Genomic DNA, 16,828 nt, shown 5'->3' with positions numbered 1-16,828 from the left:
TAGGTACAAGTGGCTTGGCATGCAAAGTACATTCAGCTGAACATTAGTAACTTATGATTAGGAATGGAAAATGCTAAAGAAGAAATGAGAGCATTACAGAGAAAATGCAGCACATGAAGAAACCACTACTTGGCATGGAGGCAACTAACCAGCATTCGCAAAATGCTCCAGTGGCAATGCCATTCCTGAACACACAGACTTCCTGGACCAGGAAGTCAGAATTCCCAGACCTGAGTGTATCTTCACCTCCTGATCTGCCCTGGGTGCCTCCCACAGAGGACTCAGGTCACCAGCTTTGGAAAGCTCCCCTCATGTCACTTCTGCTGAAACTCTTATCACTCGTATGGTAGGAACACATTTACACACCTCTGTCTTCCTGCCTACATACCTCTCAAGGAGCAGATTTCATTGTCTTGTTCAGCTGTGCCACTAGTATGACTGCTGACACTGGTGAGAAATGGACACCTATTCATTTAATTGGATGAACTTTGCTAGATATCAACATTCACACTTGTTAATACTGATGATTGATGTCCCTTTCATTCTCTGTAATTCAATGATTTCACTGTATTTTACATCAGCTATTTAGTTCTATATTTTGCACATGCTAAAGAACAAAGCACATTTTATACTTCACCTTGATGTCACCCTTCACACATGCCAGCTGTGGGTGCTCAAAGGCCTCAAGTTTCATCCATAACAGGTATCAGGCAACCACTTACATATTTTTAACAAATGGGATTGGACATAGACATGGGTCTAAAGAAAGGCTGTCAACTGTCATGAATTCAATTACCAAAATATACAATTTCCTCTACAGATGTTTCCTACACTCTTTATTGTTTCTATTACAGTAGGCAGTGTTTGCAACAGAAACCATACAAACTCTGTTGCCTGCCTGGGAGTTTCTGTAAGAAGGATGCCTGTAAGAATCTATTTTATCATCCTCTTCCCTTTACATCCCTCTCTCCCTCCTCCATCTCTCTTCTCTGTTTTCATATTTAACGAGAAACATTAAAAGTCATGAGGTGAATACCTCAACGGCATGACCACTGCAGGTTTGGGGCCTGGGAGCCTGGTCTGTTTTGTATGATGCATCTAGCTGAGATCTAAGAAATATTACCACTCTTTCCAGCCTCCCAACCTCAATTCTTTGTGCACATTCACTGAATGGTACCCAACTCTGAAGCAGGAAGACAGCAGGCACATCTCAGAGACAAAGCTGGCTTTCAAACTGCCACATGTCACAAAGCATCCTGGGTAGAAGCCTTTCTGTAAGAATTAAAATGGTTCTGCTGGTCTGAGTACTATGACTGAGGGGTAGTGGAAACTACAGAAAAAAATTAAATATTATGAAGATACTTGCTGAATCTCAGTAACAGTTACATATTGCTTAAATATTAACATATTTACAAAAACGCTAATGCTAAATTGGTCTAATTTTCATATATTCTTAATTCAAATATTGGGAATATTGGGCAATACTCTTTTCTGTTGAAACGAGTCACAGGGGGAAAAATATCAGTGACATCAGTACACAAGAACAGCATCAAATGTTTGGCTAAGATAAGGCTTCGAGGTTATGGAGTCACGTCCAGCCACTGTGGAGCAAGAACAGAAGAACAAAACCTAACCAAGAAGTAAGATCTAGTTATGTTGCTAACCTTCACACCTGACTAATCAGGAAGTATGGTCCAAAAAAGTTAGAAATTGCTAAAAGGTAATATGCCTGTGAAAGGTATCTTAAGAGAATTGATTAAGTAGTCTCATAGGCAAATCCTAATTGTCTGTGGGTTGTTTCAGCAGAAGTGACATGAGGGGGAGCTTTCCAAAGCTGGTGACCTGAGTCCTCTGTGGGAGGCACCCAGGGCAGACAGAGGTGAAGAATATAATAGAAATCTTGTTCCAGATTTTTACATTACCAGTCTAGGCATGGTGACCTGTATGGAGATCACCATATGATCTACTGCATGTAGATGTTGTACAACAGAAATGAAGCCAGCGTCCATGAAGAAGCACGATGCAGTCGGAGACGCTGCCCTCATGCAGCATTCATCATGCTTGAGTCCCCCCCCCCCCAACAAGCTCATTATTCCCAGCATTCCACTTATAACATAAAAGAACCATCCTTGTGATTTTCCAGAGGTCCCCCTGGAGAATGCAAAGACAGCATTAAGTGCAAAGTATGTCCTGGGGGAAAAGTGTGTTTCTAAATTCAGGATCACATCTGGGAAAGGCAAAAATCAAGAGCTGTCAGAGGAAATTTGCTCACTTGAATAAGAGAAAACCACTGGAGCATGAGAAACAATCCTTGGTCGCTTATTTATTCAGAGTGACCAAGGAAGGCACCCAAGTGTGAGGAACCTCTAGCTCCTGACAAGAGAGGAACAGGGATCCTTGGTTATTTGTTTGTAATGTTTCTTTTGTTTTGTTTTAGTAAATATTCAAGGACTTGATAAGGTCAACCCAAAACTGAGACAGTATTCTGCTGAGAAACAGAATCTCTGCTCCTAGGCAGATTACTCAGAAGGTAAAGACTAACGTGCATCATTCTTGGTTCACTCTGAGTCTTTGAGAATTCTAAGATCAATTTATCATGCTAACTTGAAGAAGTCATTTTTTAGTTTTGTGCTGATGTCATGTTTGGCATCTCATGTTTCCATGAGATTCATTTATTTCCTTGAATTGTTTTGTGAATAACTCTATCAAAACTATGAAAACTTGACTAAAAACTTAACACATTTCATTATTTCCTTTCAGACTCAGATATTATAAAACATGGTAAATAAAACTCACTTCACTGAGACATTCTACAATATGCCATCTACACATCGTAATTCACCATTCTCTTCAGAGACTTGAACAAACCAATACTTTACCTAGTCTCTCTGTTTTTCACTTTCTTCTCAAAAAAACCAAAAATATTTACATAGCTATATTCCTTTGTCATTATCTCCCCTAATGACAATATTAGTAATAATTTTTAGAAATGCTATAACTAGTACTGAAACAGTATTTTACACTTTGTGTTTCTGTGTGGGTGCAAACTAATGAAATCGTAATATATACTAAATCAATCTTCTGTATATAAAGATAATTGAAAATGAATCTTGATGTGAATGGAATGGGAGAGAGAGTGGGAGATGGGAGGGGTGTGAGAGGGAGGGAAGTTATGGGGGGGGAGCCATCGTAATCCATAAACTGTACTTTGGAAATTTACTAAATACAAGTTAAAAAAAAAAAGAAAGAAAGAAAAAAAAAAGACAAAAAAAAAGAAATAGAAATTTCTATTTCACAGAGAATATTGGCTCAGAAGTAAGAGAATTGTCTGTTATATGTAGCATTTCAGCCTGTAAGCAAAGTTCATAAACACACAGAATATTTACACTTTTCTAAAGTCATACTCACCCCAATTCACTTCCATAAACTGTCCAAATACGAACACATTCATTGATATGATCCAAAAAATAAAAAATAGAAATGTAAAAATTTGTATTCTATATGATTTAGAAATTTTTAAAATATCTAAAATATTCTTCTTAATTTAATACTAATCTCAATTTTGAAGTTATCTTAGCCTTGAAATTATGTTTAAACTGATACTATATAAAACATAACTATTAGTATAAAATCATTGGTTAAAATCATGATTCAAAATATTTGCTTTTTTTTGGAAAACATGTCCCAATTGTAAACATTATAAAGGAAAAATGCTATATAAGTGGTTTAGAAAACTTAGATTGGTGACGTCAAGAAAAATACTAAAACTTATAAAAAATAATGTGTCCTTATTCTTAAAACTGAAAAATCAGAACAAAGTAATAAAACATTTTTTCCTTAAAGAAAAAGCATTAAACAAATTTAACATATTGAAAGATCCATCTTGATTATATGAGCTTCGGGTCTTAAAAGGTTTCTTTTAAGTAGTTTCCAAAGAAGAACATTTTAAGGCTGAACAGTACTAGAAGTGAATCTGAATTTTCTGAACATCTTAAATTGAACATAATTTAAATATGAACATTTGTTGAATTAATTGCAGAGCACAAGAAAATTGAAGGATATAGTAGATTTGACAGTTAACAACATGGATTAAAAGTTTTATGCTTTCCTATCCATTTTATATTCTCAGATCCAATACTGATGCAGTGGCTCAATACCTAATCAGACATAAAAACTGACATAGACACGATGCTGGGCAATAAGAATGAAGAACAAACATATCTTCCACTATGTGCAGTTATTTGAGAAGAGCTGTCAAATTTTAAATTCACCTGGAAATAAGAACACTTGCAGATATACTTCAGCATGAAGGCAAATAAAAGAAAATCATACGTACTTTCAATTAATGGGTATTTTTGTGGAAAGTTGCAATGTTCTGACACGTATATCTGGTGTTTATAATTTTATTTCCAAATTCTAAGCAAATGAATAATAATAATGGCTTTATGTTTATTATTAGCCTATGAATATACTGACTTTTATTAATACAGTGAGTTTTAAATGGTTTCAAAATGAAGGTTTTACTCAGTTTTTAAAATGCTTTTATTATTTATGAAATATATTAAATTTTCAATTTAGTAATTTAGTTTACTTAATACTCATTTTTCCACATGCATGGTAATGAATTGTTCAACTTATTAATATACTCTGGGATTCCATAATTTTAAATATTGTACCTGCTGTTGCTGCTGACATCCCCTACCATCAGCAGAAATCATCCCTGTGGGTGTTAAGGACCTATCTATGATAGTACACTTTTCTGGTGCCACTGTTGCTGCCACTAGAGGTCCCCATGCCAGTGGTGATCATTCTCTGGGATTCAGGATGTTTCTGGCCAATATGCCCTCAGCAGTACTTTGGTAGTTAATAGAGGCTTTGATTGCCAATCAGCACCAATCCCCTGGGTCTTGAGGTCACATATCCCTGGCAGCCAGCATCTACTAAAAAGTCACACTACTACCTTCACAAAAATTAAGCATGAGACATTCATATATACCACTGATGTTGATTACAGCTTAAGAATTCATATAGAGGTTAAACCTCTGTGCCCAATTAAGGTCAATACCAAAGCATCCTAACCAGTCAATGCCCTAAAACTCACCTACAGGAAAATGTGTATTTCCCTGTGAAAGATATTCCATAATATTAGAAGAGATGACTGTTACAAAATGAGGAAAATAATCCATGATCTGAAAGAGGAAAAAAAAAAAAAAGACATAGAGTTCACTTAAAAATCCTGATGCTGAAGGGTTGATACTGTGGCATAGTATGCTAAGCCTCTGCTTAGGGAGCCAGCATCCCATATAGGCAAGGGTTCGTGTCCTGCCTGCTCCTCTTCTGATCCAAAGCTCTGCTTATGGCCAGGAAAAGCAATGGAAAATGTTCTAAGTGCTTGGGCCCCTTCATACTTGTGGGTGAACTGGAAGAATCTCCTAGCTCCTGGCTTCTGATCAGTGCAGCTTCAGCTGTTGTGGCCATTTGGGGAGTAAACCAGCAGATGAAAGACTTCTCTCTCTGTCTGTAACTCTAGCTCTTAAAGAAATAAATAAAATCTTTTAAAAAAAATTTTAAAAACTTTGAAGCTGAATAATTCAGAGAAAAAAAAGGCAATTGTAACATCAGCAAAAAAATAGGACAAGCAGAAGGAAAAAATATTGTAACTTAAAGATGGACGTTTTTGAAATAATCCAGTCATAGAAAAAATATTCTTGAAAATAAAGAAAGCCTAAGAGATTTTGATGTATTGTTAAGCAAACAAGTATTTGTATTGTGGGAGTTCCAGGAGGAAAAGAGGAGAAAAGTATAGAAGCACTTAGGCAGTGAAATAATAGCTAAAAACTCCTACAACCTTGAAACAGATATAGACATCCAGATCTAAGAAGCTTAGAAGAAACCAAATGTACTCAACCAAAAAAGGCTCTCTCCAAGACATATTACAGGCAAACTGACAAAAGAACAAGTCAAAGGGACTGCTAAAAATAGCTAGAGAAAAGCATCAAGTCATATATAAGGGAATATCCATTAGACTAACAGAAGATTTCTCAGCAGAATTGTATGCACCAGCAAGGACTGGGATGATATAGTCAGAGTCCCAAAACAAAAACTGTCAACCAAGAATAATATATCCAGAAAGCAAAATAACAGGAAAGCTTCTTACTTATCAATCACCTCTAACTTAAATGGATTAAATCCCTCAATCAAATGATGTAGATGAGACAAGTAGATTAAAAAGAAGACTCAACTATATGCTGCCTAAAAGAAATTGGTTGAACCAGTAAAGCCTCATGTAGACTGAAAGTATGAGGATGGAAAACATACTCCATGCAAATGGAAACCAAAAGCATCCTTTGTCCTCAGTGTTTGAAGACAGGACTGGAGAGCACCTTCACTGGAGTAACAATTAATGCTCAGGTACACATAGCCTAAAATCTGAAGCCTTTTCCCAAAGCCCTAGACATATATCTAGAAAACAACTGAACCTTTCAGAGAGATAGAAACTGCCCCACAAAGAGACCAATATTCCCATAAAAACTACTCATTGACCTCCATTGGCTTCAGAGAGCACTAATTCTCTTGACAAACTTGTGGTCAGATAGTTTCTGCTAGATGTCAACAAAAACAAATTTGATTATTTAATGATGTAAGCATGCATTTGTGTGTGCATACACATATGCATGTTTGTGTTTATGTGTATATATGTATTATATATAACTAAAACTTTTCTTTCAGTGATTTATAAAGTGTTTAACTGTACATGCATTCCATATATTTATTTTTCATATTGTAATATGCATATAGTCCATTGAAACTGTTTTTTTAATAAAACTTTGTGGGTTTTTTTTTTTGTATTTATTTGACAGGTAGAGTTATAGACAGTGAGAGAGAGAGACAGAGAGAAAGGTCTTCCTTCCATTGGTTCACTCCCTAAATGGCCGCTATAGCCGGAACTGCGCTGATCCAAAATCAGGAGTCAGGTGCTTCTTCCTGGTCTCCCACGTGGGTGCAGGGCTCAAAGACTTAGGCCATCCTCCACTGCTCTCCTGGGCCGCAGCAGAGAGCAGGACTGGAAGAGGAGCAGCCGGGACTAAAACCGGAACCCATATAGGATGCCGGCGCCGCAGGCGGAGGATTAACCAAGTGAGCCACAGCGTTGGCCCCAAAACTGTTTTCTAATTTACATCGTTGTTAACTCTATTCCACTGAGTACTGATAGTATTCCTAAATTTATGTGTTTGTGATAGCTTTGTATATTATTAACATTATTCTATATTGCAAATTATATAAGCTATCAAGAAAGAAAAAAAAACTAGTCACTATAATCTCACTTATGGAGAGGGCAGATTATTTAAATAAAATACAAATAATGGAATCTTCAGTGCCATAACTGGTTTTTTTTTTATTTTTATTTTATTTTATTTTTTTTTTGACAGGCAGTGGACAGAGAGACACACAAAGAGAAAGGTCTTCCTTTGCCATTGGTTCAGCCTCCAATTGCCGCCGCGGCCAACGCACTGCACTGATCCGATGGCAGGAGCCAGGTGCTTCCTCCTGGTCTCCCATGGGGTGCAGGGCCCAAGCACTTGGGCCATCCTCCACTGCACTCCCTGGCCACAGCAGAGAGCTGGCCTGGAAGAGGGGCAACCGGGACAGAATCCGGCGCCCCGACCGGGACTAGAACCCGGTGTGCCGGCGACGCAAGGTGGAGGATTAGCCTAGTGAGCCGCAGCGCCGGCCACCATAACTGGTTTTTGTGCCTCTACAAGGAAACAGTCTGTCAGTTTTACATCTGAATACAGCAAGTCTTTCCTGCTCTACAGTGGAGAGCTAAGAGCTACAATAAAGCGATCTTTCTTTCGCAGCTCTTCTTTTTAGAATTTATTCCTTTACAGTATGAAAAAGCAGAGTCAGGGATTCTTTAATCATCTCTTTGATATCTAGATTTTTTGATGATATATGTATTTAGCTGAATGAGTCATTAAGTGGAATACAAGCTAAGGAAGAAATTGGTGGCAAAAAGTGCACTTGGATATACTAAAAAGTTAAGTGGTTTCCCGAAAACTAAATTGTGCTGTCAAAAAAAAAAAAAAAATGTACTCAGGGGGCTGGCGCTGTGGTGCAGCGTGTTAAAGCCCTGGCCTGAAGCGCCAGCATCCCACATGGGCACCAGTTCTAGTCATGGCTGCTCCTCTTCTGGTCTGGCTCTCCGCTATGGCCTGGGAAAGCAGTAGAAGATGACACAAGTCCTTGGGCCCCTGCATCCATGTGGGAGACCCAGAGGAGGCTCCTGGCTCCTGGCTTCGGATCGGCACAGCTCTGGCCGTTGTGGCCAATTGGGGAGTGAACCATCGATGGAAGACCTCTCTCTCTGCCTCTCTTCTCTCTGTGTAACTCTCTCACTTTCAAACAAATAAATAAAATCTTTTTTTTTTTTTTTTTTTTTTGACAGGCAGAGTAGACAGTGAGAGAGAGAGAAAGAGAGAGAAAGGTCTTCCTTTACCGTTGGTTCATCCCCCAAGTGGTCGCTATGGCCGAAGCATTGCGGCGGGCGCGCTGCACCAATCCGAAGCCAGGAGCCAGGTGCTTCTCCTGCTCTCCCATGCGGGTGCAGGGCCCAAGCACTTGGGCCATCCTCCACTGCACTTCTGAGCCACAGCAGAGAGCTGGCCTGGAAGAGGGGCAACCGGGACAGAATCTGGCGCCCCGACCGGGACTAGAACCCGGGGTGCTGGCACCACAGGCCTAGCCTATTGAGCCATGGCGCCAGCCCAAATAAATAAAATCTTTAAAAAAAATGTACTCACATAAAAGGAATAATTAACTAATCAGATATAGTGGATGGCATTATTTCACATTGATCTTTTTTTTTATTATCTCATGGATTTGATATATTGCTCTTTTTTTTTGCTAATATTTATTTATTTATTTAAAAGGTAGAGTTAGAGAGAGGCAGAGAGAGAGGTCTTCCATCCACTGGTTCACTCCCTAGATGGCTGCAATGGCTGGAGCTGCACTGATCCAAAGCCAGGAGCCAAGAGCTTTTTCCGGATCTCCCACGTGGGTGCAAGGCCCAAGGACTTAGGCCATCTTCTACTGCTTTCCCAGGCCATAGCAGAGAGCTGGATCAGAAGTGGAGCATCTGGGACTTGAACTGGTCCTAAATGGGATGCTGGCACTGCAGGCAGCAGCTATACCCGCTATGCCCCAGTGCTGGCCCCTGATCTTATTTCTAAACATGTCTCCTCAAAAACAAACAAACAAACAAATAAAAAAAAAACCTCTCATCAAAACACGTTAGTGTTAGCTAAATACAGAAGATGCTCTTGATTAGGAAATTAAAACAGCATTGAGGCTGGCACCGCGGCTCACTAGGCTAATCCTCTGCCTGCAGCGCCGGCACCCTGGGTTCTAGTCCTGGTACCCTGGGTTCTAGTCCCGGTTGGGGCGCCGGATTCTGTCCCGGTTGCTCCTCTTCCAGTCCAGCTCTCTGCTGTGGCCCAGGAAGGCTGTGGAGGATGGCCAGGAGGAAGCACCTGGCTCCTGGCTTCAGATCGGCGCAGCGCGCCAGCCATAACAGCCATTTGGGAGGTGAACCAACGGAAGGAAGACCTTTCTGTCTCTCTCACTGTATAACTTTCTCTTTGTCTCTCTCTGTCTAACTCTGCTTGTCAAAAAAAAAAAAAAAAAAAAGCATTGAAAGATATAAAACAAAATGCAAAGGGTTCATCCCCTGCCTTCTGAGCCCTTTCTTCAGAAAGCTATCAATAATATTTTTTCTCTCCACGTAAATCCAAATACATGTATCTCAAAAGTAGTATTTTATTAAATAAATTTATAAATTAAGTTTGTATTATTTATTCATAATAAAGTAAATCAATAAGTATGAATACTCTGGTTTCAAAAATCATTTTGCTCAAAGCAAAAACACATTAGATGTCAGATGCCACAGAAGACAAATGTGAATTTAACAAATGGTATTACTCATTTTATTCAGGTATTTTAATTTGGTTACTTAATATACAAAACTGTGATTCAAACATTTGAACAGATGCACCGTGGAAAGGTGTCAACAGCTTGCCTTAAGATTCCAAACCCAAAATCTGAATAAGAAGTAATTAAGAAAGTTTGGTTTCAAAGTTGAATTGCCAATAATATAGAAAAGTTAACTATGTATTCATGAATAAAAGTCCAGCAAAAAAATATTTAGAACTTCCAGCAAGTATTGAGCTAACACCACACACTCACTTTTATTTTTTTATTTTTTTTTCACACACTCACTTTTTGCTCTACAACTACGGAGGTCTGCCAAGGTTTGATTAGCCACTCTGTGGCTCAGCAAGGAAGTAGGAATTTGCTCCTGAGCCCAGCGTGATCACAATCACAATTCTTCATCCTTTATTTTCCTGTTCTAGCCATTTCCTCTCTCATCCACTTGTCAATCACTCCTCTGTTGCAAACAAGAGGTGTTCAGAAATATTTGCAGTTGTTGGCTACAGAACATCAGTGCTCAAGTTGCTGGCTCTAAAGCCTAGAACCAGCCCTATGTTTCCATAGTACAAAGACATCAACTCTGAAGCAGAGTCTGTTGACGACTAGACAGGTTCCTAAGTGTTTCCCCACATCACCCTCTCCCCAGCTAAACTCAGAAAGGCCTCAAGAAGAATGTGAAGAAAGTTATAAGAGGGAGGGGCCAGTGCTGCAGCATAGCGGGTGAAACCACCGCCTGCAGTGCCAGCATCCCAAATCAGCACTGGTTCTAGTCCCGGCTGCTATACTTCCCATCCTGCTCTTTGCTATAGCCTGAGAAAGCAGTAGAAGATGGCCCAACTCCTTGGGCCCCTGCATCCATAAAGGAGACCTGGAAGAAGCTCCTGGCTCCTGGCTTCGGAACGGCACAGCTCCAGCTGTTGCGGCCAATTGAGGAATGAACCAGTGGATGGAAGATCTCTCTCTGTCTGTCTGTCTCTCTCTCTCTGCCTCTCCTTTTTCTCTCTGTGTAACTCTTTCAAGTAAATAAATACATCTTTTAAAAAAAAGAACGGTATCAAAGGGAGACTTTATGTACAAAACAACACCACTTCATAACTCAAGACTCTAATACTGAACATCACATGTGTTTGACAAGAGAAAGCCTTTTCCTGCAAGCTTCAAAATGTCCTGCATAAAGAATATAATTATAATCATACTTTTGGAATATATATAACTTATCATTTATATCATAATTAATTGTGGGCAGGTATTTGGTACAGCAATTAAACCACTGCTTGGGACACCCCATTCCATATCAAAGTGCCTGGGGTTAAGTCTCAGCTCGGCTCCCGATTCCAGCTTCCTGTGAATGTGCACCTTGGGAAGCAGTAGGTGATGGCTAAGTCTTTGTTTCTCTACCACTCATATCAGAGACATGGATTGAGTTCCTGGTGCCCAGGTTAGTCCTAGCTGTTGCAGGCATTTGGGGACTGAACCAGCAGACAAGAGATCTGTCCTCTCTCTCTCTCTCTCTCTCTCTCTCTCTCTCCATCTCTGCCTTTCAAATAAATAAATAATATTATGCTTAATGAGACTACAGTAGTTACTTAAGTATTTACAAATTATGTGTGTCAATTTGTCTGGACTATAGGACCCAGTTGTTGGGTCAAGTAGTCATCTAGGTACTGTACTGTGCTGAAGATGTTTTGTAGATGTGATTAACATTTACAACCAGTTGATTTTAAGTAAAGGAATCTACCCTCAAAGTTTGGGTGAGCCTCATCCAATCAACTGAAAGCCTTAAGAGCCAAAAATTGATGCTTCTTGGAGAAAAAAAAAATTCTGCTTCAAGATTGTAACACAGAAACTCTGTCTGAATTTCTAGCCTGTCCTCAGATTTCAGACTTCCCAGCCCCACAATCATATGAGACAAATCCATTCTATATAAATATATTTACATGTATTTTGTGTCTTTGGAGAACCCTGATTGGTACACATACCAAGTTTTTCCCAATGCAAAATCCAATAAATCTTTATTGAGTGCATCTGCAAGCCAGGCACTGTTCTACAGGATGATGATACAACTATAAATAAAACAGACAAAAATTTTCACTTTCACAGTTGTTGCTGTGGATTCGTTTCTGGGAGGAGGAGCGTGGTGGGGGCAAGAGACACAGAGTCACCACACAGACCCCAGGAGTCGGGTGAAAGCAGGCCTGAGGCAAGCAGCCTGCAGACTAGTTTATTTCAGTTGCTATAACAGCTTATATAGCCAAGGCAGCCAATCCAATCAAGGGGCAGTGTATGCCCTAACCAATCACACCCTGTTGCCAGGCAGTTTCTGAAGCCATCCAATCACTGACTGTTGCCAGGCAGACTCCACTGCCATGTGGTTTCTGAAACCATCCAATCACATTCTGTTGCCAGGCAGATTCTGTTGCCAGTGGCCATCTTGGCACGGCCTTCTCATTCCACCACACACAGTCATACTAATATGATTAACAAGTTGTTAGTTAAGGTGACCATATAACTTATCATACAATCCAGGACACCTGCAAGGGTGAAATGGGCAAAGTAACAATTACACTGGTACAGCCCACCCACACCAGAGCCATTCCAGAAAATCAAGATGCTGTACATGGCCTAACACTTCAGAGAAACTTAGGCCCTTCTCCCCCAAACCAAGAAACATCTCCATAATTCAGAAAGTCAGAAGTGCAGTTCTTATTCAAAGTTTAGGAGGTGACCTGTAGATTCAGGGAGATTTGGGTAGCCATTCCAAGGATGCCCTTCTCATTTACACGTTATTAAAAGTGTTCAACATCTGTAAGTCTCAAACATGCTATTTAGAAATCTATATAATTAGAGGACTAATGATGTAAATAGGTAAACACAGACACAAGGTGTTCAATGAAATGTATATAAAGTGAATCATTAAACTGAGCAGGCCTGGGGGTGAAGTGGTGGGCTGAAAAGCTCTATTCCTAAATATATTCATAGATCTGTCTATACTTCCGGGTTTTCTAACATATGTGAATGTATTTTATTGGTTTTGAATTTTTTAACAAAAAATGAAATTTGTACATTGCGTTCTGGAATGCGGAAATAAAATACACTAGGAATATTGAAATTATGGCAAAGCTATCATTTTGAGAATGAACATACATGACTCTAAATCCACCACTTATCACTCTTAATATAGCTATGTCACTGTAGTTCTACCTTTAAAAAGCTTTTTATTCATTAACCTGAATTTTACCCAATATATACAAAAATAAAGCTTCCTTCAAAACAGGTCAAACAATCCTTCCACCTAGCTGGAACCTACTTCTCGGAAACAAAAGCCACAAGGATGCCTCTCCCAGTTCCACACTTTCTACAACACTGCTGAAACCCATGTGACCACTGTACTGTGGTGGACCAGGCCCATTTACTGGAACCTATGGATGAGGTCTCCAGGGTGATAAAATCCTTTTTTTTCCCCAAATATTTTTCTCCATTGGCTTACTACAGATCTCAGTAATCTCCCCATTCCCTTAGACTCCTCCAAATAAAAGCACGAATGTGGCAGTCCTCTGTGAGACTTAAGGATAACATGGGTGTGACAAACCATTGCAGAAATCAAAGACTTGAGTGACCTCACACAGCGTTTATTTTCCTCTTGATGGTGGAAGATGGAGGGATTGAGAAGATCAAAAGGAGAGGAAACTATGAAATACAGTGTTTTTTTCTTGGTAGGACAGGACCATGCAGGACATCATAATGAGGTCTGCACACGATGGGCCAAGGAAAGATTGTCTCCCTAGTAGAAAATTTTCTCCTAAATAAGTTAAGAACTTAAATATCAATCAAGGTATAATCCCTCACAGATTAGTCTTAACTAAGAGCAACAGCTATATTTTTTATCTAAATTGTAAACAGACACTGTGTTCTTCTGATTACAAATGTGAAGCTCATTATAACTTACATTCTCCTGGAAGATTTTTCAGAAAAAAAGAGGTGACGGTCACTTGAATGGTATCACCACTGGCTACATTCTGATGCACATCTTCATACACACATAGTAACACACTTAAGTGGGACTGTGTTGGAAGTCTGAAAACAAGACAAGTTCCCTCCATTCATGCTTCAGGAAAGGAGTCCTCATCTAGTCTTGCCTTCACTCCATTATATTACCAGATGCTCTTTCAATTACCACGTTCTGAACAAGAAAATTGTTCGAGAAAGACACATTAACCTGAAACATTCTTCATCCAGAATTGGTAATTATTCTCAATGGTATGTCTTCATAATCACAAACATTAACACTTGTAAATAAGATTTTTTAAGAATCACTTTTAAAAGTTTACTGCATATTTATAGTGACAAGATAATGAATATATATACCTACACAAGGCTCAAGTATCTCAATGGTCTATAAATGGATTTAAAACGTGCTCTAAGTCTAACAACTTAAGGCAATGCATATGTTGATATATATGAAGAATCCGAATAAAAATTAAAATTCTTTTCTAACAAAAATATTTCTAAATATCTTGAAATCATGATTTAATTAATAAATTACTATATGTAGCTTTTTACCCATTCTGCTTTATCCCTAAAATTTCATATGCATGGTATAGGTCACAGACCTTTTTTTAGGATGCTCTTATTCATATATTTAAAAATTCCCTCTTATTCTGAGATTTCTGAACCATGCACTACTGATGTCTTGGGCAGGTAGCTCTTTGTTGTAGGACTGCCCTGGGCATCATGGGAGACTTAGGAGTTTTCCTGACTGTGGTCTGCAGGATGCCAGTAGCACCTCTCCAGAGTGACAACTAAAAACCAAAAATGCCCTCCAGAAAACTGTCACTGTCTCTAGGGGCAAAAGCATCCCTGCTTTAAAATAAGTGCCTTATATCTATGGTTATCTCATATTTGGGCATATGTGGTGTGCATTTTGGTTTTACAAAATTGGATTCTAAAGACACAATTTTATAGCCTGCTTTATCAGCTGACCCATGTATTATGGGTCTCAGATTGATTGTGTGCATATTTTCAATGTATTCCTAACTCCTGCATGACATTTCCTTAGAAGGTCATAATACAAATGTTCCACCAATAAGTAACTGTTTTCAATTTTTTCACTATTATACACAGTACTTCCATGACTACTATAATGCATATTCCTCACATTTGTCAGTTAACTCCTTATGTTTTAAGATAATAGCATCCTGGCCGGCGCCGCGGCTCACTAGGCTAATCCTCCGCCTTGCGGTGCCGGCACACCGGGTTCTAGTCCCGGTCGGGGCGCCGGATTCTGTCCCGGTTGCCCCTCTTCCAGGCCAGCCCTCTGCTGTGGCCAGGGAGTGCAGTGGAGGATGGCCCAGGTGCTTGGGCCCTGCACCCCATGGGAGACCAGGAAAAGCACCTGGCTCCTGGCTCCTGCCATCGGATCAGCGCGGTGCGCCAGCCGCAGCACGCCGGCCGCGGCGGCCATTGGAGGGAGAACCAACGGCAAAAGGAAGACCTTTCTCTCTCTCTCTCTCACTGTCCACTCTGCCTGTCAAAAAAAAAAAAAAAAAGATAATAGCATCCTGAGAATTCATTTTAGGGGCTGGCATTGTGTCATAGCAGGCAAAGCTGCTGCCAGTAACGCCAGCATCCCATATGGGTGCTAGTTTGAGTTGTGGCTGCTCCACTTCTGATCCAGCACCTTTGCTAATGCCCCCAGGAAAACAGCAGATGGCCCAAGGGCTTGGGCCCCTACTACCCATGGGAGATATCCAGATGAAGATCCTGGCTCCTCCTCTTGGCTTCAACCTGGCTCAGCCCTGGTCATTGCGGCCATTTGGGGAGTGACCCAGCAGACGAAAGATATTCTCATTAGCGCGCGCTCTCTCTCTCTCTCTCTCTGTGCGTGTGTGTGTGTGTGTGTGTGTAAATAAACAAATCTTTAAACAAATAATTCATTTAAAATATAAATAAACTATATAAACTCAAAGGACAAAAAACAAAATTGAGAAAACATAATAAAGGGAAAAGGTGAATATATTTGAGATTTCTCATCATTTCTAGTTTCTACCCATACCAAATTTTTATTAGAATAATTGCTGATGAGATTTATTAAAAACAACTTCTAAATGACTGACACCTTTTCTTTTTTTCTCACGATCCTAAGCATCTTTTTCAAATACAAAGTAAAACACACATTTCAGAGATCCAAAATGAATCAAAATTACAGCGCCTCTAGCATCTTATCCTTTACAGTTGTGTGATAATTAAAAACAAATCTTATCAAGTCAGCAATTTGAAGATATTTTATTGTTAGCTGTCATAAACTATTCTAAGAGAAAACTCTGAGGTTCTTGCTCTAGAGAATTCCAACTAATGAGTTTAAGATATCTTTTAAAATCAATTATTGAATTAATATATTATTTTTCAATCCAGGAAAAATATATAAACAGTTCAAAATCATGGACTGAAGAGGCCCAAAGCAGACTCGGTTGCACCTGCAAGTTTAATTTCTTTAAAGTATTTTCTAGAACAAATATGTTATGCCATTAACATTTGTTAATCATTTATTAATTATTAATTCAGAATCCCTAATACATGGGGATGTTGTATGTATGTACATATTCTTTGAAATATTTTATAAATATTTCATTTTTTAATCAACTTAGTTTTACTAGGAGCCTATGAAGATTCTTTTCATAAGAAACTTATATTAAATTTCTCTATAATCAGTTTTGCCTTTTAAATAAGTGAAATGAGTAAATAAACATAGTTTTAGTAAATTTTCTGAGTTGAATCTTAGGTGATGGGATGTTTCCAGAAAACTGGGCTTGGGATTAATTTCCTTATAGTCATTGTATTATTT

The 16,828-nt window shown here is 39.1% G+C and overlaps 1 protein-coding gene across 8 annotated transcripts in view; it reads right to left on the bottom strand.

Moving 5' to 3' along the window:
- PRKN (parkin RBR E3 ubiquitin protein ligase) overlaps window positions 1-16,828 on the bottom strand; it is a 1,400,595-nt gene that overhangs the window by 1,305,976 nt on the left and 77,791 nt on the right. For 4 of the 8 annotated variants that reach the window (XM_051855165.2, XM_051855162.2, XM_051855163.2 and 1 more), the window contains one exon: window positions 5,102-5,189. The exons of 2 other annotated variants lie outside the window; for them this stretch is intronic. In XM_051855165.2, coding sequence (XP_051711125.2) covers window positions 5,102-5,186 — 85 coding nt within the window. In that variant the 5' untranslated portion in view covers window positions 5,187-5,189. Of the gene's footprint in view, window positions 1-3,408; window positions 3,571-5,101; window positions 5,190-16,828 lie in introns of those variants that run through there. 2 more of the 8 variants (XM_051855167.2, XM_051855166.2) reach the window with 2 other exon arrangements.

Source organism: Oryctolagus cuniculus, chromosome 5 (assembly GCF_964237555.1).
Source record: "Oryctolagus cuniculus chromosome 5, mOryCun1.1, whole genome shotgun sequence".
Taxonomy (NCBI): Eukaryota; Metazoa; Chordata; class Mammalia; order Lagomorpha; family Leporidae; genus Oryctolagus; species Oryctolagus cuniculus.
Note: the sequence above shows the minus strand (reverse complement) of the source record. Positions and strands in the feature narration are given on the sequence as shown.